Raw genomic sequence first — 21583 nt, 5'->3', positions numbered from 1 at the left:
GCCTTTAAAGAACTGAATGCATTTTAAAACAATATAGCAGTGTGTTGGCGTGTGTAGCACTTTTTCTTGTCTCTATGGCTATAGTAATGTTGATCTATCTTCTTGAACATGCAGCTTCAGTGCTATCCCCAGACAAACTCTGACCTCAAGGTTAAGGAATGTGAACCTATGACTCTACCCATCAAGACATCCTCGGGGCAGAATTCACCTCAGCAGCTACTGTAGCCTAATAGTGGTCTGGCCCACTTTTGCATTACTCTTCTCTAATGTCATTGTTCCCTTTTCCTGAGCCATCTGTCTTCATGTTCATTTACTAAACATTCTGCGGTTATTATTCCAGGAATCTTAAAAAAAAAAAATCGATAGAATGCCAAGATTATTTGTCCCCACATTTCTAATGGCAATAGTTTTCTTTGGATTTTCTGGATCAAAAACATGCTATAAATGTAACATCCATCTTAAAGTAGACTAGTGGTTAAAACTACTACTGCTGTATATTCTTCTGAACAACATAACGCTGTCTTAGGCCCAGAAAGGAGCTGTAATCACTTTTATGGATGAGCTTGTTCTGAATGGTCAAAGCACAAAGACCAAAAGAACCTTGTCCCATTTATCACACACTTTAAGAGAGGACACTTTAAGAGAAGGAGAGGAGGGGAAGAAACTGTCAACACCACAGCAGAGAGTGTAGTGATAGTGGCTGTCTCCCCCTGAGGCACACACATTGTTTAAAGTGGAGAGAGGTAGGGAGAGAGACCAATGGAAGAGCTGTCGCCATAAACAGTTGAGGGTTAGGAGACCAAGGTTAGTGACAGAAACGGCATCTGAAGTGTTAGGCAGGGGACACACAAAACACCCTCCTGAGAATTTATACGGAAGGAGGTGAAAGGTCAGACAGCTATTAATCATAGCCAAGGAGGAGGATTAAATAGCTAGGTCTAGCGGGCAGATGAGAGAGCAAGCTACTGAGGTGTTTGAAAGAGTTTGTTGTGTCTGTCTCCGATTATAGAGCACACGCCTTAGGCTAAATAGTCATCTGAGCCCAGGAAGAATAGAATATCAGGTATTTATTATTGTCCCTCACTGTAGTCATAACCAACCAGGGCAAGCAATTACATAAAATCTTTAATTAATAATGTGCTTTACTTGGGATTTATTTATCCCAAATTGTTGATTATTCTGGATTCTGTCTAGGATGAATCGGCTGCATAACTGCTTTGAATTAAATACAATCAAATTATAAATAACAGCTGTAATATAACAGTGAATTCCTTTAGAAGATCAGAAGAATAGTAATATTTATTATATAAATATTTACATATTGGATGACATATAGCAAATGACCACAGGGAGAAAAAGCCTAAATACAGCTGTTTTGTTGCTATTGACCATAGTAGTGCCTCCTGGCTTGCATAGAGATTCGGTGAAGAGGTCAATGGAACTAAGTAGGGGGTAGGAGACGAAGAACATCATCATTTTTGCAGGGTAAAAATTACACCCGTGGCCTTGGCTGGTCCAGTGGTCTCTTCTGCACATGTACAACTGCAGCATGAGACACTGCCCACTGCTCTTTCAGCAAATCCCCTGTTTCTCTTCTGTCTAATACTTAAGAACGCATGGAAATATGTCTTAAAACAAAAACAGTATCCAATGAAGTGGACATTTTCCAATCTGCATGATATGTTTATTGTAACTGGCTGGCAAATTGGTTACCAAAGTCCAGTGTTGATGTATCTGACTGTTATTCACAGCATAAAATGCTTTACTGATTCATAACTGTTGCAGTCAAAGTATTTTTTTATTTTTATTTAATGCAGTTCCTTAGTTGGCAGTGATGACAAGACAATGTATCGGGAAAGACATCAATACAGGCATCATATTCAAACATTTACCTCAACAGTGTGAATTACACAGGAACAACAGCCTAAATGTAAGCACATTCTGATGAGATGTGTGATCCAGACTTTACTGTCATTACAATGCCATGATTCAGCATTGTCCAGTCTGCCCCAAACCTCAGAGGAATTCCCCGGCGTGACCTGGGGTTGTCCAGTGGTCTAAGCTATAGCTCCCAGTGCACATACACTGCTGCAACTGGTTCAAATCCGAGCCACTGCCCTCACAGCAAAAATGTAACTGTCTTTTATTAATCCTTCCTGTACAGTAAAGCATGTAGCTTACTTTTTTTTCAGTCCTTGGCTTGAGCTCATAAAGAAAACATGCTCTAATCAAAACAGCTTCGGAAAATCTAGCTGTCCAATCGATCTGCCGAATTAAGTACTGACACTTTAATGGTTGGATCACGAAATGTGTATGATCTCTATTTAATAATCTTCAAAAACAATCACAAAAACTGCAAATCAAAATGAACAAATCTTTTACTGGAGCTAAGAGGGTAGCTATGTCTAGGGCAATGGTCATGTGTTTTCTGTGCCCTGTGAGTCACCCATAGCGTCCACGTTGACATTTCCTAGTTGTAAAGTTTCATAAACTTTACAACTAGAAATAAAAGAAAATAATATCCAAATCTGTCTCTCTTCACATTTATTCCTCTCTCACACTGGTACCAGGTTCTATATTCCTATGTTGTGTTGACCTGTGACTCCTTGACATTGTTTCTGATAGGTGGAACTGCTTTGTATGGTCTTCAACAGGAAGTGCGTTAAACGGAAAAGGATTTCAGAAATGTAATGGAGGTCGGGGAGATTTTCCGGAGTCTGGAGAGAATCTGCTCTCAACAGGTTCCTAACTATGTGACCTCTCACAAAGCCGGCTAACAAACATTGGGGGCTGGGGGACATCATTACCGCGTTGTCTTTTTATTGATTTAAATGTGTCCCTCTAATCTTAACTCTGAAACTGCTGAAACTCATAACAAAATGTACATCTGAAGGAAATGAGGAACCTATAGATTCAGTCATGTATCTCACACATCGACCTTGAAATAGTTACATATACCACTTAGGTGTAGAAAGTGTGTCAGGTTATGAACTCACACGTGACTTCTTTCTTGTCTCACATTTACAGCCACACACACAACTAATTTATCTATAGGCCTAAGGGACATGAAAATGTATTCCTTTACATGGGCATAGATTTAGGATAGGATGTTAATGACATGTCCCAAACCAATATTTGAGAGTCTGTTTTTTTTGTTGTGTTTCATCTTTATTTGTACCAAGCTACTGCCAGTTGTGTGTGTGAGTCAGAGATGCGAGCCACTGTTTTTTTTTACAGTGGATATAAAAAGTCTACACACTCCTAAAATGCCAGGTTCTTGTGATGAGAATGAGAACTGCAACCAGGTTATTGTAAGGTTTTTATTTTTCATTTTTCCCTCTCGAAGATTCAGTTTGTTTTTCAATTGAATTGTTCACATTATAGGTCACATTAAAAGTGGAACATTTTTGACATGATTTATCTTTGTCTCCTTCTTTTACATCACAAAAACCAGGCATTTTCACAGGGGTGTGTAGACTTTTTATATCCACTGTTAGTGGCTGAGAACATTGTAGGTTACTAGTCAGGCTGTCGGTGACATTAAGTAAATGAATAATTAACTTCTTGAATAGCATTGTGAAAAATTTACAGTTTTGCCAACATTAGCAATGCATTACCAGCTCCATTAGGATCAAAAACCTTACATCCTTGCTTGGTAGCTAAATGTGAGAATGTTTGTATAAAATCATCACACCAACTAGCTAACATTATCTTAGCTTTGGCTAATTGCTTACTTCAAAGTGTTTTAGATGACAGTTGAATGAATTGACATAAGGGCATTTTTGCAAAGGAAGATTGGCGTAAGGCCATTCTTTACAAAAAGCCAAAGCAAAACCAAGTAGTAGAAAGATATCTAGCTTTCCATTGTTCGATAGCTATTCTACACATAGAAAAGTATTGTCATAGAAAATGTTGTCAATTTGCATAATTAAGCAGTTATATACTTTATTTAAAAATAGCATGCATCAGTTGCTCATTAATCAGGCAAGCGCCAGTGGCTAAAGCTGCAGTACAGAGGAAGGAGGAGGTGGAGGAAGAGGGTCACAGGTGAGGTCATGTTATGGTATAGCTAGTGATTATAAGAGTGAGATTGTAGCTAGTAAGTAAGCTGATGCTTGCTTGAGAGATTATTTTCAGTTAACTACATGACTCAGATGCAAGGTTCTTACTGTAAGTGAATAAACCAGAAACTGCCCTATGCAGTGCATGTTTTTAATCGACTGGGAAGTGGTACCATTGGTATGGTCAAAAAAGTGTGGCTCCACCATTGCGTAAACCAAACCTACAGCCCTTGCCGTTACCCCATACCCAAACACTTGACCCTAGACCTAACACCCAAAAATGAGCTTAATACTATCTCTAACTCCAAATACTAACATTTAACAAAATTGTGGCATTACAAATGTCCCCATTAATCAAATATTTCTGGATAAACTAAATACATTTTCCTGGATTAGTTTGGAAACATTGTCATCCTCAGTTATACAGTAGACTCTACTCACACAAACACTTCTTAAAATCAGTGTCCAGTGACAATTTTCCAGTGAATTAGATTTATTACACAACTGGCTTTGATCTTTAAGGTGTTGCAAATAATTATTCATTACTTAATGAGAAAAGAAACAGGCCTACAGGATGGTTTTAGGACTTGCTATACAGTATATGTTATTTCCTGTTCTATACTACACAGGGAAGGAGGGACTTGAATGGAGGAAAACAGAATGCTGCTATGCTATATTATTTTGTTGCCAAACTGGCTCCAACAACTCTGGGTGAAATGTAATCTCTAGTGAATATGTCATTTTCACTTTTGTGAAATGCTTCTTCCACGTGTGCAGCATATTTGGTGAGGGACAGGACATTGAGGCAAGACGGATGTAGTCTGGATTAGGGATAAACTGTCATGCCCAGAACAGGATAGCAGGGGAACAATGATGGAGAAATGACCTACTTCTCTGAGCTCTAATGCAATGGGAGATATGGAAATGCAGCATGCTGCTGTATAGGTAGCTTGGGGCCCTGTGCAAGTGTGCCTAAACGTTGATGCATCTGCAATGAATAAATACATATGTATTTTTTGCCATGCAGATGGCTCATGAATACTGTTGATGCCAGTGAAAGTAAGGAGACGGTTTAGTTGTGGGAAAATAACATCCTACCCCTTATTCAAGCTCTATGATACTCTATTGCTTTGTTAGGTTATTGAACTCTCCCTTTAAAAGTAAGTATACTTTGAACATGAGACCCGTAGTCATTATAATAGACATATATGGTGTATGCAACAGCTTTGAACTGACGAACAATATGAGGCAAATGAAAGAACCACTAAAATAATTAAAACGGCAAAATGTTTACCTTTGCAAGGGAAGTGCTAATATAATTCCTACCAACTTGCTTCAGCTTTTAAGTTTAAGTAAATAGGCTTTTTGGATATATCGTTTCCACAATAACAAATTCTCACACTTGGACGAAAGTAAAAGTGCTGAAAGGGTTAATTATACACACCCACCCCCACTCATGTGTCGTTGCGGTTTGCTTGCGTTTGTGGGAGTCCCCCTTGCACGGGTCCCTTTTGCAGTGCTGATCCAGTAGTTGGAGTTCTAAACCAAGCGAAAGAGAGGGAGCACAAGGAGAGAGCGCAGCGGAGTGAGCAAACAGAAGTAGAAACATTAGGTGAATTTTGACACTATCGAACGTCGCTTTAAAAAGCGTTTTGAAAGACACTTTTATTGCCCTGGATCCATCTTTACAGCATTGAAGAATAACGCCCTATTCGCCCGTCTGAAAACTCACATACGGTCGTGTCAGCTGGCATGAGCTAACCCACCAGACATGGAAACAAAACCTTTCTTGTCATTGGGTAAGTTTTACATACAGTCATTGTTTTTGTTTAGATTCTTGTCAGATTTGATGTTACATGTTACAACCTTTAGTGGAGCGATGGTGTCGTTTGCGGATTTCATTTTGAAAAATCGGATATTCCAAGTCAGGTAAAATGATTGTAAAGGTTAATGCTTGAACGAAAGTCGTAACAGCCAATAATACATTATTATGGGTAAACAACATATTTGCGCTGCTATTTTCAAAAAGAGTAAATGCAACAAAACAAAAAAAGCACCCGGAGAGAACTCGCAGGATATCAAAGTTAATATGCTTAGTATTTTCATGCAGGTTTTATTCATTTACAACCAGCTCAAGTACTTGACGTTTAGACTATTTATTTTTTAAAGTTGTGCTATGTTATGATACGTTAATCGAAATATATATGTATATTGTACGTTTTCAGGAAATGTTCCCACCGTATGTTTTGCTGAGAAGAGAGAAAACTTGAGTCGCGTCATGGCATGTCAAATACTACAGCTCACTGAGCTGCTGAGCTGATGACATTCGCTTGATTAGCATGACATCTCATTCAGAAAAAGCAGTCTTCTCTCGTCTAAGGATTCTGCAGAATCTAATTTGATTCGGTCTTCGACACTTCCATATAATTTAATTCAATAACAATTAAATGTTTATATGGTACTCCCTGTTTTGAATCTAAATACACCCAGAGCCTACACAATTGCGCGTGAACTACATAATAGCCAACTGTCGCAGAATGACACAGCTGGGTAAAGTACATGAAACGTATGTCTACATACCTTTGGTAGCGAACTGTTTTACGGTGAACTACAGTTCGTTTTAAAAATCCTACGCAGAATTGAGTTGATAGAGTCCATATGAGGTAATTGGGCAACACATATCCTTGTTAAATGGCAAAAATATAATAAAAATCTATAAGCGGGACTTTTTTTTTTTAACGGTAGACTATTCCGAGCCTCAAGCTGGCGATGCAATCTTACCTTGCATAAATTAATATAATGTAGCCTGTTCGCTGACCATCCAACTCAGTGGTGCGGTTTATCTTTCCACGATATGTTGAAGTAATTTGGATGCTGGGAGTTTCAACTTGGTATCCGGGTGATGTCCAGTTTAAGCATTACTGGACAACAGAGTTTGTGCACTTTTATGTATTATAAATAATCGATACAACTTTTATCATATCAATGTAATTAAGTAATGAATATAAAAGTAGATGGTTAAAATGTCCACTAAATTGAAATGTACACTAGAGCATAGAGATATTTGTATTATTTTAAGAATGTTGATGGTTTTGGTCGTCCTTGTTGGCAGTATATTTGCTGTAATTTTTTGGTGACAACAAATATATCACCAAAAAGTTTTCTATTCAAAATGGTACTTGGTAACGAGTTTTCTATTTTGTTCTGATATATTGTTGTTCTGAATAATTGTTATTAATTCTATTGATTCAATACAGTACTATTAAAAAAGAATACAACAATTAAAATGATAAAACTAATGTTTTATTACTTTTTTTAAAACATTATTATGAATCAAATTCTTTAGCAGCAAATGGCAATTAATCCGCAATGGCTCAGGGTAAGAAACTTTTAGTCCCATAATTTGAGGAAAGTTTTAAGGTGTGATATTTCAAGTAGCAATTTGTCTTTCTCTTCAACTAACAGACGAACATATTTACTTTGTAAATTGACTAATCCCTCGTTGATTCGTGTCTGACATACTGTATAGAACACACCTTGTCCCTTTTAGCAGAGACATTGGTGAAAGTGGTAGGCGGACATGTTATTGTGTCTGCAGGTCTTTCAGGGGCGCCACATGTTACACCTTAATGCATCCCCAACCTGCCTGCCTACCTGCCTGTCACCACCAATACACACAGGTGACACACAAAGGCACTTCTGGGATATTTCTATCTGATTGCTAACCTGATCACTGGCGCTATGCCCAAACTGGCCTGTATGACTTATCAGACATATCAAATGTCACCATGCCAACTCTCATATACACGACAGGTTATTATTACACTGGAGTTTCTGTGTCTCCATGTTAAAATCAATTACACACACTGTTTTTCCTTTCACAATTCTTAGTGGCCCAGAATAGAGCAAAGGGGGTGTGTTGTAGTAGAAGGGCAATAGCAATGTAATAGTTGAGGTGTCATTATTTGTTCAGCACAGCCAAGGCCCTCATCCTTCCATACTTTTTCAGCATGCTGTATCAGCATGCCATTTTTTATTGTCAGCTTATGATTTGTTGGCCTTTAACTTGAATATAAACTTTCCCCATTAAACCCAGCTAATGGTTTCATTGTTATTGCCCACTTCAAGGACACCACTAGCTCTGATTAGCCCTTGAATGTATTGATTAGCTGCTCTCTCTGTGTAATTATCCAGAGTCGTGCTGCATTACGACTTCAAACATGCCACTTTTTGAAATGACAGCTAGAGCATTTTTGCAGTCTCGGATTAATTGTTGGCTGTGATGACGCCATTCTGCTTTTGGTACAGTATGTTTTCGATATGGATAACTAACTGCGGGAGCCTGTTGGTTTTTTGTTTTACTCCCTCCTCATTTAAAGCTATAAATAATGGAGCGGTGACGGTGAAAACCAGACTGTGTGTTGATCTTTTCGAAGGAATCTGAGTGTTTCTTTCACAATAAACTGAGACACTATGTATTGAAATGTAGAGTGTTTTTTTGTTATCTTGGGGTAGTTTTGGGAAGAAATGGGTACTTCTTTGCTTGTGTATTATAACACGGAGAGTTGTGCTGTGTTATGACACATTAATAGAAAGTGACATGGCCTTCAATGGCCTGGTCATCTTAGTCATAGCTGCAGAAAGCAGATACTGTGCTACATGAGATGTACTGTAACTGCTGTTGTCTATGGTCAGAAATGACTAAGGACGTCCATCCTCGTGCATCCTAATGAACTGTATGTCACGGGTTATTCGGGACTGTTTCAACTGCAAATGGTTTTGTATGGGTTTTTCTTTATGGTTGCTTTTTTGGAACTTCCTGAATGCAAATATTTACAATACATTTGACATTTTAGTCGTATATCAGATTCTCTTATCAGTCTCTCTGGGATTCCAAGGAGTTTTTTTATTTAATCTGCCAGGTAAAATGGTTTATTTTGCTGCTGGTGTTGTGAGATTTTGCAAATGAAGGGGCAATTATTTTGTCCAATTTGTAGTGCAAATGTTCTGACAGGGGAAAAGTGGACACAGCTTCAGATGTGAACATCAGTTAATGTTTAAATGAAGTGTTGCATGTGGCTTAACCATGGTGCTGAAGCTGTTTATTTTCTTCCCTGTACAAAAACACATTTTGTTGTTGTTGCTGTCTATGTGTATGCCCCCTTCCCCCAGTGAAGTTCATGTCTTTGAAGAGGAGAAAGTGAGATTCATGGTCAGGAGGTGAGGGCTTAGGGTGGGAGATGGGTGAGGAGGGGCCAGGCTGCATTCCCCTCCTGGCTGTAATTCAGGAACAAAGGTAATACTAGGAGTGGGTGGTGGGGGAGAGAGGTTGGTGGGGGAGAGAGGTTGGTGGGGGAGAGAGGGTGGTGGGGGGGAGAGGGTGGTGGGGGGGAGAGGTTGGTGGGGGAGAGAGGGTGGTGGGGGAGAGTGGGTGGTGGGGGAGAGAGGGTGGTGGGGGAGATGGGGTGGTGGGGGAGAGAGGGTGGTGGGGGAGATGGGGTGGTGGGGGGAGATGGGGTGGTGGGGGGAGAGAGGTTGTTGGGGGAGAGAGGTTGTTGGGGGAGAGAGGTTGGTGGGGGAGAGAGGTTGTTGGGGGAGAGAGGTTGTTGGGGGAGAGAGGGTGGTTGGGGAGAGAGGGTGGTGGGGGAGATGGGGTGGTGGGGGGAGATGGGGTGGTGGGGGGAGATGGGGTGGTGGGGGAGAGGGGGTGGTGGGGGGAGATGGGGTGGTGGGGGAGAGAGGGTGGTGGGGGGAGATGGGGTGGTGGGGGAGAGAGGGTGGTGGGGGGAGATGGGGTGGTGGGGGAGAGGGGTTGGTGGGGGGAGAGAGGGTGGGCTCTGCAACGCCTAAGGCGCTGTGTCTTTTATGAGGGTCCGGTTTTTGTGTTCCTGATTTGATGTTTTTGCTCTCATTTTGAGAGGGAGCTGCAGCTGTCATTTTTATTGGAAGAGGTTTATAGTGAAAGTGAATGGCTTAAAGTGACAGCTCCCCCTTTCCCCCTGACCCTCTCTCTCATACACACCCCCTCAAGCCTCACTGCTTCTCTAAACCAAAGAAAATGTGCTCCCTTTTCCTCCCTCCCTGTTAAGCAAGCAGAACCGAATGTAGAAGAAAGAGGAAAAAAAGTCTGCACAATTATGAACACAGCTAAAAATTTAAATTGTAGGGTATTACAAAGTTCCTTTAAGTATAGACTTCCCACTTTTCATAGAATCTGTTTCTCCTGTGCAACAAGCATCAGTTAAAAAATGCCTCTGACTCTGGGAGAGAGAAGCTGTACGCATCCATATTGATGAACATATGCTGAATCATCTCAGGCCCAGCCTGTTTCTGCTTTCATAATACCCTTCACTAACTGTTGCTGGCAGAGTTTTAGATAGAGATGGATGGATATTGCGTAAATGCCTATTTACTGTATTGGTTTTTAGCAGTGGAGGTAACAAGGAAGCTTTATTGGTAAGGGCTGCACTGAACTTTGAACCTTGACCTCTCCCCCTACATGCTTTATCATTGGAGGAATTTTGCTTTCGGCATTCAGGCTTCAGCATTTACCATTCTAAGAATGCTGAATTTTTTTTTTTTGTATTTGTTTTCAAAATGCGTTTACTCTACATTAGCTGTGAATTCATTCCAATAGATTTTTCCCATTCCGTCACTGCAGGAAACATTCTGGATTCCTTCCTCTGGCTGTTTTGTAAGCTGAACGAGTGTGAGAATGTCTGTTCTTTTCTGAGTCAGAATATATTCAGGATGCGCACAAGTGCTCTTTTGATGTGGAAACACAGTCTCTGTGGGGATTCAACCTGATCTAGCTCATCATTCACAGAGAGGAAGGTCGCTCAGCCCTCTTCACAAGAGATTCCTCTGCTCTGACCTGCATGGACCACAGTCCGTTAAACCTCCATCATGGACTTATGAAAGTAGGCATACCTGGCCAACTTTACTTGCCAAATTTAGTTGTGCCCTGTTAAAAACGTGCAATACATTCTTAATGATGCTTAATAGAGGAAAATCTCTGGCGCTCAGCAAGTAATTATGTTGTGATGAAGTCATGAGAACTGATATGGTTATTTACAAGAACATTGCTGTAGAATTCTGTGATTCTGTGATAATGTTTTTTCAATTATTTAATATGAAATCAGTCCACTAAGAACACAAATAACTTATTTTTTCCGATTAAAGCTTGTTAATTCTAATCAGAATTTTCCTGTGTCATTTCAGCACGGATGATTCAAAACGGTTAGATTTTATTTCTAATCAAAATCAACGTTTTTGAGGAATTATCTATCTTACAAATATGTTATGGAAAGTGTGATAATTCCTTTGAAGTCTTTCCTCTAATGAGAGAATGACTCACTTCACTGACTACTTCACTATTGCCTCTACTTGAGCCGCACACATGCGAGCCGAAAAGTGTTTCTTAGACACTGGGGTGCTGGGACCTCCCCCTCCTACGCACTGCAGCCTTGCTACTATGTCTGTCACCTCAGCCGGCGCTAACCACACGGTGATGATCAGGCTTGGTGTGTTGCATGACACCAGGAAAGGAGTGGGTGTTTGGCGGAGGGGCGAAGTTCATGGCCCGTTTTTTTACTAAAACGACCCTACGCAAACATTAAGGTTTCCGAGGTAGCCCCGGACTTAGCACAGTTTGCTTATGATCTGGTGTTTTGTTAGCCCGTGTATACTCAGGTTTTATGTCTTATAAATAGCCTTTCAAATGAACAGCCCTTTTCAATTGTTATTTGAGTATTTTAATGGTCTTCAAAACTGTTTGAAATGATTTATCTTTACCAACACCTTATCACAGACCATATTGACCATACCAACTGCCTATCACAGACCACATTTTCTGTAATGTTGTGTGCTTTGGCGTTAAGCAAGGTTCTAGCCAAGCTGTTTTGAGTATTTTAAACTGGAATCCATAAGGAAATATCTGGATGTTATGTTGTAGGATGGAGACCAAGGGAGAAGAGAAGTGAAAAGAGAGTTGATATATTCAAGTTAGTAAATGGACATTGAAGCGGGGGGCAGAAAGAAGGTTAAACAGGGTCTAGTAAGTAAATGGACATTGAAGCGGGGGACAGAAAGAAGGTTAAACAGGGTCTAGTAAGTTAATGGACCGTTGAGTGAGGAAGACGGGAAACTGTGTAGAACACAGTGGATTGTGAGTGGTGGTGTGTCTGCTAATTGCCAGGCTTACTAAGCTGGTGTTTAAAACCCACCAGTCAGATGAAGGGATTTGATTGTTACTAGGATAGTCAGGATAGGATATCCATTACGGAAATCGTTAAACTGTCCTAGTCCTAGAGATAAGAAAGTGAATGTGAAACAATATTTAAAAAGGCAAATTTAAGATGCTACTTCAACATTATCTCTACAGTTATTAACCAAGCCTGAAAAATAACAAAATCACATGTCAAATTGGGTTGCTGGAACAATCTAGATTGTTTGATATTGTTGGATTCTTGCTGTGTCTTTTTTTAGTCTGTGTGGGAGTAAATGAGTGTGTAACTGGCATTTCCAGTTAGTGTTGAGCAGACAGAGGGTTTAAGACCAGGGGTATCCGTACATACAAACATGCATGCAGTGTGTCCAGTTGTTTTTTCATATAGAAGATATATTTAGCATCACTAATCTGAATAACAACACTCAGCTTCCATTTTGTTGCTGATCAGCTGCTTTAATCACCCGTGACTCTGTCACATGTGGAGACATTGAGGGCTTCTTGCGCTGAGAAACTCTTCCTGTAGAATGCATTTTTTGAGAACTTGGAGGAGTCAGAAATTACTAGAGATAAGCTTAAAAAATCACATTTGCTAGTTTTCAGATATTTGGTCATCTTATCAGTGTTGTCAGCAAGTAGCCTTCATGATACATTGCTCTTCACATTGCAGTACTCATTAGTGCAGTACTCTCTGCTGAAGCACCTTTGAAGGTATTTTTTTTCAGATTTATATTATAAAATTATCAGCTCAAGTATTCATTGATTGATTTTGAGAAGTGCATTGCAATGCAGAATATATATATACATTTGTTCACACCTCGAGGTTATTTTCTGTAAATAATTTGCCTGCAGTGCTGTGACTCACATGTTGTCGCACTGAAGCTTAGCAGGCTACACATAGACCCTGAATGGTTCGAAAGGTGATAATAGCTAGTCATTTTCTCATCCTGCTTGAGAGGGGGAGGGAGGGAGATACGAGTAAGACTTGACAGACAGACAGAAATAGAGACAGAAAAACATGTGGCTGATGATTCCCTTTTTACTCTAGCTGAGAGCTATTTTCGACCAGTTCACACATATTGTGTTGAAGCCAGAATGTGGTGGCCGGGTGATGCTTGCATTAAATCCCCCTTTGATGTCAATGTAAATAGTAGCCTTTTTTTTGTCATATTTATATAATGAAATATCATCAGAAATACAGTGTTTCACAAATAAATGCATTACGTATCTGAGATCAGTAGCACGTTGTCTTCAATAGATCAAACAAAGCAGTGCCTGGAAAAACTCTCAGAACTAAAGAACTTGGTTTGTTATTTCAGCCTCTGAAGGAGGCTCTAAAATAAAAGATTTGAACGACACATCTCCATGCCGGCAGACGGTGGCCTCTGTCATCTGTGTGTTCTACATACCATAGTGCTTACATTCCTGCGCCTCCAGAAATGGCTCTGACAAACTCAAGTTTCACTTCTAGGATGCTTTCTTTGTTTCATTGTAATGAGTAATATGAGATGATCTGGGATTATTCAGGCCAGATTAGATTCAGCCTACAATGGGTGGGAGGAGTGTGTGTGTCCGCACGTATAGTCAAATTAGGAAAACTGGGGAATGAGGCCACTAGGTAAATCCTCATTAACAAAATGTATTTTGTTTTGGGGTTAAGGTTAGGGTGAACGTTAAAGTCAGTTTTAGGGAAATATGTTAAGAAAAGGGATTATTTATAGTACAGTATTTTCAGTGTGTGTTTATATTCAAGGAGAGGAAAGTAAGACATGATATAGGAAAAAGGAAAATATAACCTCCTGTTTATAAGGAAAGGGCTATATTCGGCTAAGAGGTTAGATTTAGGGTAAAGGTACCACGAGGTAATTCGATTTTGAATGTAAATGTTTCCTGCCCCATGAAGGATAGTAAAGTGGGAAATGCATGTGCTAGTGTGTGTTCAAGCATCTATGTGTACGTGTGTACATGTGTGTAGGGAAGCACCCATAAAAAGATTCTTGGTCAATACTGATATAACACAATCACACAATTTCGATACCAGTACTGATGTTTTGTAATTTCTGTACGTGTTTACTCTAACATTAAATTGTTTATTTTAATATTATTAAATCAAATTGGTGCTCGTGATGATTCTTCTCATTTCAGGCAATGCAAATTAAATTATATAAACCGTGAGGCCTGGGTGCGAGGCCTTGAGTCCTGGGTGCGAGGCCTTGAGTCCTGGGTGGGAGGCCCTGAGTCCTGGGTGCGAGGCCCTGAGTCCTGGGTGGGAGGCCTTGAGGCCTGGGTGGGAGGCCTTGAGGCCTGGGTGCGAGGCCTTGAGTCCTGGGTGCGAGGCCCTGAGTTCTGGGTGGGAGGCCCTGAGTCCTGGGTGGGAGGCCCTGAGTCCTGGGTGGGAGGCCCTGAGTCCTGGGTGGGAGGCCCTGAGTCCTGGGTGGGAGGCCCTGAGGCCTGGGTGGGAGGCCCTGAGACCTGGATGCAAGGCCTTGAGTCCTGGGTGCGAGGCCCTGAGACCTGGATGCAAGGCCTTGAGTCCTGGGTGCGAGGCCCTGAGTCCTGGGTGGGAGGCCCTGAGTCCTGGGTGCGAGTGAGCTGCAAAAGCCAGGGAGACTCAGACAAGCAGTGTGTGCTGTCTGGAAGAATGAAGGTCAGGGGTTGTGGCGAGGTCTTGCTTTGCGAGAGGCCGGTGGTCTTTGGAGTGACATCAACACTTCTGTTTTAACCTCAGGGTGGAGGTGAAGAGATGGAGGGAGAGACTCAGAGAATAAGAGTGGTATAGGGGACAGTGAGGCTTCTATTTAGGTCCTCTTCTACAGACTTTTTCTCATAGCGATAGAAGGCCTATTGTTAGTAACAGTTAATTGTTAATTGATTCATTGAACGCTAAAGGGATGCTGTTTTCACTCTCCCTCCCTCACTCTCCCCCTCACTCTCCCCCTCACTCTCCCCCTCTCTCTCCCCCTCTCTTCTCTCCTCTCCGGGTTTGTATTACAGGATCCAGGATGATGCAGCTTTTCCCTTGGGGCTATTAAACCCCTCACTTAAAAGGAAGTGTCAGGGGGCACTGTTATAAAGAGTGGTGAAAGGGCCTGGAGAGGGGAGAGAGAAAGAGGAGTACAGATGAAGTACTGGAAAGAGGAGTAGCGGGAGGAAGTGCTAGTTAGAGGAGTAGGGAGAGGAAGTGCCGGAAAGAGGAGTACTGAGAGCAAGTTCTGAAAAGAGGAGTAACAAGAGCAAGTTCTGGAAACAGTGAACGAAGGGAAAACCAAAGGGAGGCACATCTGGAGTGCTTCAGCTGAAAATGTGAGGCAACATCTGGAGAAATTCCCTGGAATTTAAGGGTCCCCTCCTTTGATTTCGGTTTCCCCCTCCTCATTCCTGTTTTCAGGCATCTTCAAAGTTCGAGCCCGGTGTTGCAGGCACGTAAATTAAAGGTGGTGTCTTGTGTCCATCGCACAGGTTGAGTCATTCCAGACTTTATAGTGGACCAATTTGCGCGCATGTGACCAGCTCCCCTTTGTGTAGGCTGGGCTAATTAAGTGGCACCGGACTGAGAGGGCGTCCGGGTGGCTGTGAAGCCAGACCAGACCTGGCTCAGGACAAAACACCGCTCCTCATAAAAACCTCCTGCCAACCTCCTCCCCACCTCCTGCTGACAACACATCCAGTGAAAGCCCGCAGAGAAATACGTGATCTGTCTTCTCACCGAAACCATAGTCAGGTAGAGAGATTTGAAACGTAGTTGGTAATTGATCAAACATACAGTCCCAATGAAAGAAGAAAAAAACAATGGCCCACCACTGTGTTGACTGTGATTCATGATTAAAAGGGTGTTGGTTATCACTGAGGTACAGGAGAAGTGGAGCATCCCTCCCTTGGGTTATGAAGTCTCCGGAGACACAACAAAGCTCTTCTATTGAATTCACCATCCTGCAGCAACAGTGTTCAGGACACTTCAATAGGCCACGGCACAGAGGTCCATTCACACGCAGCATTAGCAACGCCCTGGCTGGCTTTTGTCCATCTCTTTGGTGATCATACAAGTTGTTTTCTCCTCTCATCGGTGCCTTTATTCATTAGTAGTGAAGGAGAGACTCCAAGAAGTGTTTTTACCTGCTGCTCGCCTGTCTGTGTAGGCTCTGCACGACTTTGCTATGAGCGCTGCCTGATGGACAGGTAGACTTTGTGCTGGGAGTGACAGCTAGCTACCTAGCGCTGTGGTACCGAGGTACATGCTAATGCAGAGCTGGGGCTGATCAAAAGAGACACATCATGGTCTCCCTCTGAAGGGCTCAGTGAATCTTTGGCCCCGAGAGACTGCCAGGCAGACGGCAGGAGCTCGTCTCTGATCAGAGGAGAGAGAGGAGAGGGAGGGAGTTGGAGAGGGAGGGAGATGAGGAAGGGAGGGTGAAGGAGAAAGAAACGGATGGATGAAGAGAGATGCAAATTCTGTTGCTGGTTTGTGAGGGAAGTGGAAACCAGTACCATGTCTAGACTGGGCTGACGCTTCCGTAGGCCTCGTCTCATCTGTTGTTTAACTCAAGCTCTGCTATACTCTGACCAGCGCTCACTATAAAGCACTTCCATGTAGAACAACATGAACATGTGCCCTGTCTTACAGGTGCTGTATATCATCCGCATGTCCACTCCAATTCAAAGGATGTCTGCCACGCAAGTCGCCTCAGTCACAAAACACATTTGAATATACTTCTCGAAAACGTAAAATATCTTTATCCCTGAAGTCTAAATCTCTTCATCTCTGGATTCATCAAAATTCAGGGGATGAAATGAACACCCTCCAAATGCTGGGTACGTTCAGCTAGTGGTATAACTGTGAACCTTACCTGCCACTTTGGCGGATTACCAACAAGCGTTCGGGAACACACGTTTTTTCTATCACCTAAAAACACTAGCAAATCTACTTAGATATAGAAAAACCACAGCATCAGTGAACAACTCATGACACTCGTCCCAGGCCAGGCTCGATTTGCACATGTAATATTCAACAGAAGAGCACTGCCTGCTGAACAAAGAGATTCCTTCATTTCACCTGGTATAGACATATGGATCACACTGGAAGAACTGACCGACAGGATAGTAGCATACGGATCACACTGGAAGAACTGACTGACAGGATAGTAGCATACGGATCACACTGGAAGAACTGACTGGCAGGATAGTAGCATACGGATCACACTGGAATAACTGACCGACAGGATAGTAGAATACGGATCACACTGGAAGAACTGACTGACAGGATAGTAGCAAACGGATCACACTGGAAGAACTGACTGACAGGATAGTAGCATACGGATCACACTGGAATAACTGACCGACAGGATGGTACCATATGGATCACACTGGAAGAACTGATCGACAGGATGGGACCATACGGATCACACTGGAAGAACTGACCGACAGGATAGTAGCATACGGATCACACTGGAAGAACTGACCGACAGGATAGTACCATATGGATCACACTGGAAGAACTGACCGACAGGATGGTACCATACGGATCACACTGGAAGAACTGACCGACAGGATAGTAGCATACGGATCACACTGGAAGAACTGACGGACAGGATAGTACCATATGGATCACACTGGAAGAACTGACAGACAGGATAGAGGAAATGCAGATGTCGAAAGATGGTAGAATAATGGTAGAATTATGGATTATGGTAGAAAACTGTCAAAACATAGGTAAAACAGGAAAACACAAGCTTTGGATATGCTCAAATACATTTGAACTAAAACATTCAAGTGTTACAATAAGTGGAGGAGTATCAGGGACAGGTTTCTGTGAAACACATGCACAGAACATATTGAATATAGCAATAGGTATCCTGGGGGCAGTGCAAACAGAATCCTAACAGCATTAATAGTTGATAGTGGGAGTGCTTCCGTTACTAAATCCTGTTATTCTTGACTGGTAAAAAAAGAAATTAGCTGGGAAAGTTAGTAGCTGGGAAAATTTGACATCCAAAAAAGTAGTTTTTTCCCCCTGTCAACATCTCGATGTACCCTGAGTTGAGAGAAAACCCAGCCAGTGTGTTAATGGTCTCTCTCAGTTATTGTCTGTGTAGCTGTGCAGATGGCCTACATCTTTCTGCCTGGCTGGATCACAGCAGCACTGGGCCTTATCTGTGTGTGTGTGTGTGTGTGTGTGTGAGTGTGTGTGTGTGAGAGAGAGTGTGTGCGTTAGACAGTGTGTGTGTGTGTGTGTACATTAAGTTTGTGTGTATTTGTCCTCTGTGCATTATTTATCCTAATTTTCCCTTCTCCACATATTGTATACACATCACATCTACACACACGTACATTATGACACACACGCGCAACCACACCGGATTATGAGCTTTCCTAGAAAGTAACCGGGGCATGTCCCTAACAGAAGATACAGACAGCCCGGGGTTTCTGCTTCGTAAAATACACACGATATGCCAAGTAGACAAATGTCATTCCTGTAGCTATATAGGACTTATTCTCGCCTTATTGTTCTAATTGTTGTTCTAAGTCAATTTTCTTGGAGAAGGAATTACCTTGCAATGGCCAGTCTTCTGGCCCTGGCATCGCTTTTTGATCCAAATTTTTGGAGGGTCCGGCTTTCTGAGGTGACCCTCTACTCCTTCCTCCTAAACAGATCTGACATCCTGTCTCTCTCACTCAGAATGACTTTTTGGAGATAAGAGGTTTCCCCTACAAGGTAGATTTGTTGTGTTGTTGGCCACTCTCTTTTATAGACAGTGACAATGATGGGACCCAAATCTTCCCAGGTTGTTGAAGTCATGAGTTAATATTTGCTTCTGCCAAATAGCACTGCTAATACTGCTTTATAATGACATATCTGATTGAAAAAAAGTGCCTTTTCAATAAAAAATTCTAAACCCTTTCTACCTGGTATTAATTGTTTAAAGTCAGGCTAGAGTTCTTTTATATATTAACTTCAAAATTAACCAATTGGTTTAAAATAAATACTTTTTCCAAATTTCCCTGACAGTCACAACCCACCAGTTGAGAAGTACTAATCTGGAGGTCCGCTGCTATAAAGGCAAGCGACCCGACAAGCCATAGGTCAAACCAATGACCATGTTGTGTAGCCATCTATTCATATCCCCGTCTCAGACTGACTGAGTACTGTGTCCATCATGTACTACGATGGTTGTCCTGACTGGTTAATAGACAATCCAGTGCTTGTGGCCGTGCAACATACTGGTTTGGATTATCATTAGATTTGTGCTGTCATATTTCCCAGGGTTTCCTTCTTCCCTGTCTGGGTGGAACTTCAAATGACCATGGTTGTGAATGATTGTTATTCTTACAGGCCGTGCTCCAGAGGATTCTGGGAGCTTATGACCAGCTTAGCCTCTAGTCCTCTGCGTGATTGGCCGATACTGTTTCCTTTTTCAATGGTGGTGTTGTGCGCGGGGCGGAAGGTTACTGGGCATCTGTGGCATTTGCCTTTCAAGAGGTGTCACCCTGAATTATTTGTGTATCTTAGTCTCATGTGATGGTCAGGCCAGAAAAGCTTGTCTCGACCCTGCTACACTGTCTCTGGCAGTACTGGTGCTCTGGAATATCCTCAGTTCTTCGTCTACCGTATTGTCTCGCGGCTAGACAGGACAGACCACGCCCCCACCATCCCTGACCCAAGTCATTCGCTTCCCTCTGTGTTTTGTCTCTGAATGCTTACTCATGTCCTTGGTCCTCTCCATTTTAGAAGGTGATATCCCTTTGGAAAGAAAACAGGTTAATAAAAAGTATCTCCAGACTAGACCATGTCCTCTGCTGCCTCATTCCCCATGTAAGAAATAATTAATTAAATGAATAGTACATTTGTTTTGTAAATGACCACATGCTTTACAAATGTAATCCTGCCTGCAGTCCATCCAGTCATGTGACTTGACCTACTTTTCTATCCCTCACCACCCTGTCTCCCTCTGTCTGTCTGTCTCTCTCTCTATCTGTCTCTCTCCCTGTACTCTCCCTTTCCTCTTCTGTCTCTCTCTCTCTATCTGTCTCTCTCCCTGCACTCTCCCTTTCCTCTTCTGTCTTTCTCTCTATCTGTCTCTCTCCCTGAACTCTCCCTTTCCTCTTCTGTCTCTCTCTCTATCTGTCTCTCTCCCTGAACTCTCCCTTTCCTCTTCTGTCTCTCTCTCTATCTGTCTCTTTCCCTGTCTCTCTCTGTCTGTCTGTCTGTCTGTCTATCTCTATTTCTGTCAATTCAATTGATGCTTTATTGGCACAAAGGTATGCTGGCCTCTACTGTGAAACAAACATTTTAGCCGGCAATAATAACCAACATTACATACTAACATTAACATTTTGCATAGCAAAGAAACCAAATGATATACAAAATAAATATTTACAGGGCTATTACATGGCTTTTTCTTGTTGTCTCTCTCTCTCTGTTTCTCTATTCAGTTTAAATATAAATGGCCATATTGTTATAGTAGTACAATAGACAGGAGGACACAATCAATTCACACTGCTGTGATGTGAGGAGGGACATCTGGAGAGAGAGAGTCCAATATGATCCCGGGAGGTGGAGGGGAGCAGTTTCAGATTTTCATGATATAATCGCCCACAGAAATCCTGTCTTGTTAATCATAATGAAAGTATCTTAGTGTGAGAAAGGGCCACTGCACTGACTCCATGAAGCATAATTGTGGGAAGACAGTCACACCCACAACGTTTGCTGATTGGTTGGACCCAATGCTCGTCATCTCTGACATTCTCAAAGCAGCCCGTTGAACTGCTCAATGCCAGTGTGAGAAGACACTGCCAATGTAGTTCCAGTAGAAAGTGTTCATGTACACATGCACATGATTTATTGAGACAGTAATAGTCGTATTAGCACATTCACTAAGCACAAACTGCATGAGAAGTTTGAACAGAAGTGACGGTCAAAAGATTTTGCTAATACCAAAAGCCCCTGGTTCCTTTAGCCTGCTAGCATCAGGGAGGGAGTGGGATTAAAACATTAGTCAGCATGCTCCCAAGTAAAGATAACTTGCTAGATAGAGTTGAACTTTGCAGAGCAGATGGTGTGAGACTGTGTAAATTGCTGTGGTCTATATAATCTGAAGAAATACCAGTTGATGGGCTCATTTTCAGTTCTTCTCTTGGTGCCGAGCTGCAAAAATATTTTGTGTCTGCTCCGGTCCTTGGTGAAAGAAAGGTTGGGAACCCCTGCACCCAGCTCACATGCTCTTTCAGCACCAGGAAGTTGTGAAAGAGGGAAGGGTTGAGGGGGTGGGTGTTGAGACGGGGCCCTCTGGGAGGAAAAGGG

General features: G+C 42.1%; 1 protein-coding gene across 6 annotated transcripts in view; it reads left to right on the top strand.

The window, feature by feature from the left end:
• The first annotated feature begins 5602 nt into the window (after positions 1–5602).
• rxraa (retinoid X receptor, alpha a) overlaps positions 5603–21583 on the top strand; it is an 82105-nt gene continuing 66124 nt past the window's right edge. For all 6 annotated transcript variants that reach the window (XM_010893948.5, XM_010893947.5, XM_010893946.4 and 3 more), the window contains exon 1: positions 5603–5860. In XM_010893948.5, the coding sequence (XP_010892250.1) occupies positions 5833–5860 (28 nt within the window). In that variant the 5' untranslated portion in view covers positions 5603–5832. The remainder of the gene's footprint in view (positions 5861–21583) is intronic.

This window comes from Esox lucius, chromosome 14, assembly GCF_011004845.1.
Source record: "Esox lucius isolate fEsoLuc1 chromosome 14, fEsoLuc1.pri, whole genome shotgun sequence".
Classification (NCBI taxonomy): domain Eukaryota; kingdom Metazoa; phylum Chordata; class Actinopteri; order Esociformes; family Esocidae; genus Esox; species Esox lucius.
Note: the sequence above shows the minus strand (reverse complement) of the source record. Positions and strands in the feature narration are given on the sequence as shown.